The 11,044-nt window shown below is 51.0% G+C and overlaps 1 protein-coding gene across 1 annotated transcript; it reads right to left on the reverse strand.

Moving 5' to 3' along the window:
- Positions 1-858: 858 nt before the first annotated feature.
- On the reverse strand, positions 859-9,352 carry LOC126987799 (uncharacterized). Its single transcript, XM_050845138.1, has 2 exons — positions 7,709-9,352; positions 859-3,988 (listed from the first exon to the last, which is right to left on the reverse strand). Exons 1-2 carry the CDS (start codon positions 7,739-7,741, stop codon positions 1,892-1,894), a joined length of 2,130 nt encoding a protein of 709 aa, XP_050701095.1. The 5' UTR covers positions 7,742-9,352; the 3' UTR covers positions 859-1,891.
- Positions 9,353-11,044: the final 1,692 nt, after the last annotated feature.

Below are 11,044 nucleotides of genomic sequence, written 5' to 3' on the forward strand. Positions count from 1 at the left end.
CTTTCACAGACGACTTGCTATAAAAAAAGAAGAGAAAGCAGCTTTTTGATTGCGTTCACGCGGGCCAACCTTTCACCTGCGTATTGTGTGACGTCATGCTGCGCCCCTGGCAAGGTCCTCTCTCTTCTCACTCAAAGCTTTACACTGGAGGCCTCTATGTATGTATGTGTGCGTGTGTATATGTATGTATGTATGTAGGTAGGTAGGTAAGAGTGTGTGTGTGTGTGTGTGTGTGTGTGTGTATCGTATCTATCCGTTGTGAAAGAGTGGAGTGAAATTGTCGTGAGGTGAGTGGCAGGCAGGTGTTGCAGCGTGCCCCTTGGCCATAAGCGGCTCGTCGGGTTGGCACCGTGTCAGGTTGACCGCTCTTGGCACAGCGCCGGGGGCCTCGTGGGGGTGGGGCGGTGAAGGGGGGTGGGGGGGGAGGGCCGCTTGACCCCAGCGCGACCCTTCACCTGAGGTCGGAGTCGCGCCAGGAGTTGGAACAATGTGGTGGGAGGTTAATCGGGCACTTGGCAGCGGGCTCGGCGGGCTCTCCCTCGCGCCTCAACTTTCCCTTCATGACCACCACCCCGAGGCCTGCCGTGGCACCCTCCGCCCCCACACCCGCCGGCACCGCGCTCACGCCACCACCAGGCTCGTGCGGTTGCTGCTGCTGATGATAATGATACTGGAAGAGTGATTAACATTGATTATTCAGCCTGTCACATATACTCATGCAGCTGGCCGGTCAGTCAGTCAGTTATCACAACCGGTCAGTCAGTCCATCAGTTATACAAACACTTGCCGGTCAGTCAGTGTTTGAATATTAAAGACAAAGATAGTCCAAGAATAAAGGCACAACTGAAGATACACGAGTTGAAGAGTTTATCAAGTTTATGCCTAAGTAATGGTAATAAATGTCTGGCAAACATAAAATAGCACGCTCTTGCAAAGAGTGTTTCAGGCCTGTAACATGTAATAGTGTGTGCGCCTTACTCCACCTGAGGCACACATGGAGCGTCAGGTCACGTGTTTCCTTCGTATACCGTTTGTACAATGCCATGGATTATTCTACTTCGATGAAATGCATTCATATTCATCTACGTGGCGTCTATTACTACAACACTGGGACACTAGTGTATTATTCTGATAGTCTCTATCTACGCTTGGCGGTGTCCTAACCTGCCACTGTTGGTTGCATGTGTGTCGGCTACCAGTTAGTGCTACTGGTGGTGTCTCGCTGGACACCGCTATCTTCAGGGAACCAAGCTGAGTGTAGTAACAGGTAAAGCTATTCCTTGTTAAGCAGTGATAAGCTACAAGACAACCACAAACGAATGAACCTCCTTAGTATACAAGCCAGCCCGTATATGAAGGATGATTCGTCGTATATTACGGATTCGGTTCTTGTGTATTAAAAGTAATTCTTTTGTACTTTGATTTGAATTAACATCATATAAATTAAGTTTGCATCGATGATATGATTTCCATACAAAAAAAATGAAAGCAGAATGTAGTATAAAAAATTAACCGAATCCATACTATCCCGAAGTTCACTTAATGATACGTAAACAAACCCTAACGTCACCAAGACCAGCTTGGGTAAGTAATATCTCGTTGGGGTGAAGCACGCGTGCCCAGGCGTTCCAGGAGTGTTTGGGGGAAGCCCAGCGAAGCACTGCAGCGTGTGTCAGGGGCTCCAGCCATGGCGGGCGCCGAGCCGTGTGTGCAGTGGGGCATAGCAAGCAGCGTGGCGGGCCTTCAGGGCCGGCCATGTCGCTGAGGCGAGGCTCCGCTAATTTTGTCGTGTACATGTAACATATTGCATTCGCGGCAAGATCGGTCCGTTGCTTCCATTTCTGTTGCTCTTGTCGTGGCCGGGCCAGTGATGGCAGCGTCCTGGCGCTGCTCACAGGGCCCCTGCGGCGGTTGGCGTGCTCCGTGCGGAGGGGCGGGAGGAGGGGTGGAAATCGAACCCCGTGCTGACCAGGTCGATGGGCGAGGCGAGGGGAGGGGCGAACATAGTGACTGGCCCAGGGAGAGACACAAAGTACGCCGTGGAGGGAGCGGCACGGAGGGCGAGCGGTGCCTGGCGGCGCCTGACAGGTGGCAGGGGCGGCACGGTGGGAACAGGGCGTAGCGGTACCCCGTTTGAGGGGGAGTGGCTCTGGGACGAGGCTGCCGGGCCAGACACAGTGTTGAGTATCTTGCTGTGTTCCTGTTGTCGTGTCTGTTGTTTCTTGGGTTTGCCTTTCCTTCGGTCACACAACCAAGCGTGGAAGGGATGGTCACACTGCGGGTCGCGGGGCGGCTGAGGTGTAGGAAGGCCTCCACGTTCCCTGTGCGGGCGTACCTTGACAGGGGGAGGCAGGAAGGCTGGGGCGGCGACGGGTTCCTTCACAGGGGGCGGGTCTCGGGTGGTGGTGGTGGGTCGGGGTGAGGAGCAAAGGAAGCTGTGGAAAGGATGGCTGCACACGTCCTGCAGGCTGGGCTCCGGCTCCGGCTGTGGCTCCGGCTCGTTTTCCTCCTGCGGGGGTGGAAAGGGCTTCGCGGCCAAGAAGGTATCCTTGGGTGGCGCCGGAGTGGTAGTGAGCTGGGGCGGGGCGGGAGTAGGCGTAGGTTTAGGGAGGCTGTTCGGGAGGAGGGCAGGGGCTCCGACAGGGAAAGAGGCTGCCGGATCTAGCACGGGATCAGCAACCGGCTCTTGCTTCGGGGGAGGGCGGGGGCGGGGGCGGGGGCTGGGGCGGGGGCTGGGGTGGGGGCGAGGGCTGGGGCGGGTACATAGCCAGGAGTGGAAGGCGTGAGTACAGGGGTCGGCCCCGTCCCAGGTGGGCTCGGGGCGGGGAGGGTCATTGGATGGTAGGGGCTGTGTCTTTGTGGGAGTGTCGGGCTTGGGCGGGGCAGGGGCAGGTGCTAATGCCTTGCCCAGGTTGGAAGGTTTGGGGCGTAGCTTTGGACCCTCGCATCGCCAGGAGTGGAACGGATGCAGGCATAAGTTGTAGGGCTGAGGCGTGGAGGTGGGCGGCGTGGGTCGGATGGTTAGGGGCAGCAGCAGCGAACCCTTCTTTTGGTTGGAAGCGTCTGGGAAGGGGTCAGGACGTGGAGTGGGCCTTGGTGTGGGGCGTTGAGTAGGCCTTTGTGTGGGGCGTGGGGTAGGCCTTTGTGTGGGGCGTGGGGTAGGCCTTTCTGTGGGGCGTGGAGTGGGCCTTGGTGTGGGTCGTGGAGTGGGTCGTGGAGTGGGTCTTTGTGTGGGACGGGGAGTGGGCTTATGTGTGGGACGTGGCGTGGGCCTTGCTGTGGGGCGTGGAGTGGGTCTTGCCGTCGGTCGTGGTGTAGGTCGTGGGTCAGCTTTGGGTCGTCGCTGGCTAGGGCGGAGTCGTCCGGGGGAGCTGCACAGCCAGGCGTGGAAGGGATGCGAGCATTGGTCATGGACTGTCCCCTGGTATAGGGCTTTTGGGCGCGCCTTTGAGGGCAGCGAACTCCTGGCCGGTGCTGGAGTGGTGGACGGGGGCGGAGGTGGCCTGGGTGGTGGGGACGGTGGAGGGGGTGGTGGTGACGGTGGAGGGGGTGGTGGGGGCGGTGCGGGTTGTGAAAACAAGATGCTACCTCGCTTTGGTGCCCGGGGTTCTGTTAGCAGCAGGGCGGGGGAGGGGGAGGGGGAGAGGTTTGAGGGTGCCACGCGGGAGGGCGCCGCTTCAGGGAAAAAACCCTGGCCACGCTGAGGCGTCGGAGGGGGGCTGGAGGGTGTTGGTTCAGGCTGAGGATTCTTGGATGGAAGGGCGGTCGGGGCGGCTCCTCCGGTGAACCGATTGTCTCGGGGCGGCGTCGGGGTGACGACGGGGGATGTTCTGGGCCTGGGCGGGGGTTGGCACATCCAGGCGTGGAACGGGTGGGAACACTTGTCATAGGCACCTGTCCCCTCGCTGTGGGCCGCGGCACGGGCGGGGCGGGGTTGCGAGCTTTGGGCGGCGCCCCCAGTCGTCAGCAGCAGCAGGACACACGCCGCCTGTGGGAGAGTGTTAGGTGAAGTGTTAGTTACCAGGGAGAACGAGAAAAAACAATAACATAATAACAAGAAAAGGAATAAGGAGAGGAGGAAGGGAAAGAGAGTGGGCGCAGCGACCACCTGTCACGACGGAAGTTTTTTTTCCCCCAGCGAAGGGGAAAGTTAGCCAGCAGGCTGCCCCGCGCCCCCGCTCCCTCGCCACACCTGGACGGAGGCGCGGCACATCCTGCAGCAGGTTGCCATGCAGGGTGGCCTGTCCCTTCCACACGGTCCACCCAGGAGGCTCGTGCCACCCCACACCTTCCACTTTCCCTGGCGGCGACAATAACACAGCGCGGGTCTTCGCCACTCGCTCGCCTCAATTCCGGTAGAAAGTCTGTCGAACACGTCTCTGCTCAAGTTTTCTTTTTTATCTTCCATAATATATTTCTGAAGAGGTTGTATATATGGCGGGGTTGCATATCTGAAGAAGTTGTATTTTAAATTCCCCTTTCGCCATCGGTAAGCAGCGCCCTTTAGCCCCCTTGCAAGAGCGATACGCGTGACTTACCAAAAGTTATATCGGCTCTGCAATACTCGAAGCTTTAAAAGGAAATATGGATTGCACTCTCGAGTTTCGAAAGCTCGTGCACGGGTGGGCGTCCTTGCCGCGGGGCAGAACAGCGCGTGACGTCACCACAACGCGGTGGCGGCAACGTGAAGGAATTGAAAACTTGACGCGCACCACCACGAAACCCTGTTCTGAAAGTTGTTGTTGTGGCCGAGAATGGTGACATCACTTCTCTCTCTCTCTCTCTCTCTCTCTCTCTCTCTGCCTCCCTCTCTCCCGTAAAATAAATGTACAAATTATGACGCAACATCGACTTCTTTCTTGGCTTTGTTACCGCGGTGCCAACTCGGGGTCAAAAAAATAACAAAAAAGATAACGGCTTTCTCTCGTCACCGTGGACAGGGCGCGAGGCTTTCATCCGGAACAGAAAAAAAAACACGGACGCTAATATTTATCATACTTATTTTAGTGTGTGTGTGTGTGTGAGAGAGAGAGAGAGAGAGAGAGAGAGAGAGAGAGAGAGAGAGAGAGAGAGAGAGAGAGAGAGAGAGAGAGAGAGAGAGAGAGAGAGAGAGAGACCTCCCCCTAAAAAATAAAATAACACCCACAAAGAACGTCCTGCACCACCGTTCCTAGCCTCCAGCCTACCTGAGTCACTCTATCCTCTATTAATGACACCTGCCCGGCCCCCTCTGGTGACGCGACGCTTTCTACGATAATCTACACCGCTCAACACATCATTAGCGCCTTGATGGAACGAGTCTCGACCCTAACGACCCCGAGCCAGTCACTCCCCCCCCCCCCCTCCCACCCCTTGCATCACCAGAGACTCACAATCCAGCGCGAACGAGATATAATGGGTTAGCTCGACCGTCCATTAGTCATTATCACTCCCAAAAACAAACTGTATTTCTCGCAATGATCCTTTATTTCAAGTTAATACCTGTGTGGTTTCCTAAAATTGCCTTCTTTTATATGAACGCCAAACGCTATACAGGGAATTTTAGTCGTATTTTGTGTTTGGTTGGGAAGCTTACAAACCGGCTGTGTTGGATCGTAAAACTGGCCGTAGTAAATGATAGGTAAGTGAAAATTAAGTGGTTGGGAGAGCTGACCACTTGGCGCTTAAGTGTTAATTATCGGCTACTAGTATTACCGTCTTTTGAACGTTTATTTGAGTTCGTGAAGTATAGGTTGAGATTTTTAATATAAGAGTGGGAAGAGGGTGGAGAGAAAGAGAGCTTAACATGTCCACTATCCTTGGCTATCAATACTACAACCCCAGAACATTTATTTGAGTAACTGAAGTAAAGGTTGGGAATTTCATCAAAGCAAGGGTGGGAGAAAGGTGGACTGCGACCGAGCGAGATATAGAAAATTAAAGCCTAACATATTCCTTCTTCTCGGCTACCAGTATTGCCATCCTTTGAATATAGTCGAGTCGCTGATGTAAAGGTTGGAGATTAGGGTGGAGGGTGGGGGGAGGACGAAGTGTGAGGGAACGAGGTGGAGGAAACGAAAGTGTGACGCATTCATTCTCCTCGGCTACTGGTCCTATCATCTTTGAACATTTATTGGGGTCACTGAAGTAAAGACTGGTAAAGATTGGGTACTTCAAACCAAGAGCAGAAGGATGGGGGAAGTGCCAGCGAGCGAAAGGTATAGAGAACGAAAGCGTATCATATCCATTCTTCTCGGCTCCCACTGCTGTCATCTTTGGACATAATTTATTCGACTCGGCGCTGAAGCAAAGGTTGTGAATTTGAAAGCAAGACTGGAAGGAGGGTGAAGTGGTGAAGTGGTTAGCTCATCCACGCATTCCACAAGCTTGTAGTGGATTTGTAGTGCTACTGGTCGAGGAAATCATCACAAGTACAAGTTTTCCGCTTCTCTCTTGTTAATACCAGGTTCGTCTTGCACCATAAATAGACCATATGAATAAACTTAATTAACTGATCTGACGGGTTCTTCTTGGGGCATAAATCAATATTAAATTCCGCTGCTTGTCTTAACGTTTTACAATAATTACTTCCTTCCCAGTCCTCTCTAAATATACAAGTGAGTACGAGAATTAGATCACGTCATCAGTATTCTTGTTCGTTATGCTTTTAGAGAGAATAACCAGGACTATATAGCTGAGGTGATATTTTTTTTTTCCTGCAGTATTTTCTGTGTCGAAGGAATTTAGTACAGATAGTGTTGGGGAATGAAGAAATGCTTATTGTAACCTCTGAACCTCAACCAAATAGCGGAAGAACCATGAGAACTGCTGCATACACATATATATTGCATTCTTAGGAGGCTCGAACCTGTGGCTTATGATCTGAGTATACAAACTCCTCATTGTTAAGGTAGAGTTTGTGTCTCCGCAGCACTCGGTAGAAATAGTCCTGTACTTACCGCACCTGTTTTCGGGTTATACAGATTAATGAAAGACGACATTCGAAAAGGAATTACATGGCTTTTAGTGTGGTCCAGAGAGAGAGAGAGAGAGAGAGAGAGAGAGAGGGGGGGGGAGGGAATATTGCTTCAACATGATACACGTCGTCAGCTATGAATGTCAGGGTCAGGGGAGTCAGGGTGGAGGCCGCGGGTGTGTGCGGGTGAGCGGGGCCGATCGAAGAGAGGGAAGGTGAGGGCCGCGGTGTTCCTCTTCATTGTTGTGGTTGTTATTGGTGTTGTGGGAGCCTCGTTGGTGTGTGTGTGTGTGTGTGTGTGTGTGTGTGTGTGTGTGTGTGTGTGTGTGTGTGTGTGTGTCAACCTAATCCTTTCCTTCCTGCAGGACTCTTAAGGCAGGCTCGTGTTTAATTAACCGTGAAAATTTTAGTCACGTTTGTTTAATTAACCGTGAAAATTTTAGTCACGCTTTTTGGTTATCTGATTTTTTCCCCTTACTAATTGTGTGTCAGGTTGCATGTCATATCCTCAGGTCACTTTGTACACATATTATATTCTAAGTTGTACAGCTGACCAAAAAATTACCCACCAACTCATGAACATTTCTACTGAGGGAGACGCAGAGGTAGGACACTTTTGTTAACTTTAATAATATTGACCTTTTATTTTACCTTTTCAAGTTCATGTTCTGGGGCAGTGTTAACTTTCTTGGTCGGCTGTACTACGTCAGGAAGGTCACAAAGGTCACAGTGTGGCAGGTCAGGGTGACTCACCTGGAGGGCGGGGCGCGGGGCGGGGCGGGTCATCGCGGGGCGCGGGGCATCACCAGCTGCGCCCGTCACCCGAGTTCACGCGCGCAGGTCACGTGAGATCAAGAGGGGCTTGGGCTCAGTGATTCACCACTCTCCAGGACTAAGGGCCAGTTTCACAGTTCCCCATGATGGGTTAGTAAGCTCCCAAACCAATACCAGAGCCTTCGAAATTCCCTTGTATAATGTCTGATGTTTATATTTAAGTTCACAAATTTGATGAAACTATACGGGAAAAGTCTTGTGTATTTAGTGTGGTATCGAAGACCTCACCATTTTGGATTGTATGGGATTCTATAGTTTGGTTCGGGCTGTTACGAAGACACTGTGTTGGACTGTGAAATCGGCTCTCAGGTCACGCGGCAGTAAAGATCCAATCAGACTTCACCATCATGTCCGCCGTCAGATTTGGTTCTCTTGATGTCTTTGTCAGGAAAACTTTATACTTTAACGCGCGTGTCCGTCCCGTGAGGCACGTCGCTTACTGGGGGCAGGAAAGCGTTGGTGATAGGCGGCGCTTGGCCCTCAGTCTTTGTGCCAGCTCTACAGTCCGGTGCAGCAAGTTTGTGAGCTCCCTAACCAAGCACAAAACACGACGAAAATTCCTTGTTTGGCGTTGATATAAAAAGGAGGAAATTTTAGGAACCACGCAGGAAATCTCTTTAGAATCTGGTGTTGAGGAGAAATAACGGGTCACTGTGTAGACTATAGTTTGGTTTGGGCGCTAACAATGGCTCTGTGTTGGACTCTCATGTTCGCGGCGCTTCGAAACAGAGATGAACCAACACAGCGGCGACCAGTGAGTGCGTTACCGGGGAAGTCCCGAGCCATACGCCGACGAAACAAGACTCTAAAGTATGATTCTTAGCTTTGTATAATTTGGGTATGTGGAATTTCGTTATGGAAGGACGTGAGGCTCTTATGGATTGCGTCTCGGTAGTGGTGGTGGTGATGGCGGTGGTGGTGGTGGTGGTGGTGTTGTCAGGGGCACCGTACCGAACTGTGAGCTGCCCCGCGCCGGACTGTTGGGTGAGGGTTGCCCGCTGCTGATGTGCCTGCCCGCCTGCCCGCCTGCCCACACCCTCACTCCCGCCCGCGCCTTCTTTCACTCTCTCTTTCCTTCTCTTTCTCCCACCCCATGACTCCCGGCCTGCTGATTGCCTCGGTTTTCCTCATTTCATACTGTTTTTTGTTGCTTGCTCTCTTATATACCTGACCCTACCTGGCCTGCCCTCTCCTTCACCCCTGCCTCACCCCTGTCTCACCTCTGCCTCCTCCTCTCCGCCGGCTTTCAGATTCCTCACTAGAGAACCCGCACAAGGAAAAGGACTTGAGTATATAAACCAAACAAGCTATCTCGATGTTATTGCAGTAGGGGAAAAAAAAGGAGAAAGAATATCAAGTCTCAAATTCCTCACCAATTTCATCCTGAGCCAAATACACTTTCACTCTCGATGCGAGCCAGCGAGAAGCAGGAGCAGGAGGAGCCAGGGGATAGGACACACTGCCCCGGGAGAGGTGTACGAGTAGAGCACACTAGCCCCAGCACCTCCCCCAGCACCTCCTCCTCCTCTTCTGCAAAACGAGAGAAAGAAAGGAGGAAATTTGTTAACTGTATCTCTTAATGAAAATATTTTATACAACATTTGACTGGTTTAATGTTTTTTTCCGTTGCTGTTTGATGTTTTGATTACTTGTTTGATACTACTCCTCATATTCTTCTAAACGAGAGAAAGAAGAAAGGAGGAATTTTGTAGCTGTAGGTCTTAATGAAAATATTTTATACAACATTTGCCCGCTTTAATGTTTTTGTCAGCTAGTGTTTAATGCTTTCTACTCCGCTCCTCATGCTCCTCCTCATCCTCTGACAAACTAAAAGAAGAAGAAAGGAGGAATTTTGTAGCTGTAGTCTTAGAGAAACAATTTTATCTTGCATTTGACTACTGTAACGCTCTTTGTCTCTTATTGCTTGATACTTTTCTTTCGACAATGGATAGAATATGGAACGATGTTAACCCGGTAGCAGCGACGGGCCAGATTTGTGGCTTTACCGAGTACCAGCTACGGGCCAGATTTGTGGCTTTACCGTGTACCAGCGACGGGCCAAATTTGTGGCTTTACCGTGTACCAGCGACGGGCCAAATTTGTGGTTTTACCGTGTACCAGCGACGGGCCAAATTTGTGGCTTTACCGTGTACCAGCGACGGGCCAAATTTGTGGCTTTACCGTGTACCAGCGACGGGCCAAATTTGTGGCTTTACCGTGTACCAGCGACGGGCCAAATTTTTGCCATGATATAAACCCCCAAAATAGATGATGCATAAACTGATCACAAATGCGTTGATATATATTATGAAATGGTTGACGTGAGTGATGATTTTTTCTCATTATACTCGCTTGGAGCTACCGGGTTAAGTCGAGTGAAGAAGTATACACAAATATTACCATCATCACCTCTGTATACCTGTGATTGATATACCTGGCATTAATAGACAAGTGGGTTGGCATGATATTAAACTGTGTTGCACGCATTTCACAAGTGACGATGTAGAGGATAAACGGTATTCCAGGGGTCACAGAGGGCATTCAAATCCATAACGTGATTAGGTGATTTTTTTTTCTGATATCTTTACAACACCAGCCCGCGAGTGTTCCGTGGTGCGAATCCAGTTGCGTTGCGCCACACACACACACACACACACACACACACACACACACACACACACACACACACACACACACACACACACACACACACAGCCTTAAGGAAAAATTGGACAAATACAGATACGGAGACGGGACCACACGAGCGTAAGCCCAGGCCCTGTAAAACTACAACTAGGTAAATACAACTAGGTAGATAAATACACACACACACACACACACACACACACACACACACACACACACACACACACACACAGCAAATACATGAAAAGTACCGTATTCTCCTTCACGCGTAGAGGAAGTGATCTGGCTGATAGGCCTTTCGAATTTCCTTATCTCTTCACGCGTAGAGGAAGTTAAATAATTATGGGTGATATGACAGGCCTTTCGAATTTCCACCAAGCCACGAACACTAATTACACGATCGAAAATTATCACTTCAGTAGAAAAAAAGAGTAAATATATAAAAAAAAAACCGCATTATCCTCTTCTTCACGCGTAGAGGAAGTTAAATAATTATGGGTGATATGACAGGCCTTTCGAAACAGCGCCAAGCCACGGACGGTAATTAGACGGTCGCCAATATTCTCCAGAGGTAAAAAAAGAAGAAAAGAAAAGCAAATACGTAAAGAG

This window comes from Eriocheir sinensis, chromosome 66 (genome assembly GCF_024679095.1).
Source record: "Eriocheir sinensis breed Jianghai 21 chromosome 66, ASM2467909v1, whole genome shotgun sequence".
Lineage (NCBI taxonomy): Eukaryota > Metazoa > Arthropoda > Malacostraca > Decapoda > Varunidae > Eriocheir > Eriocheir sinensis.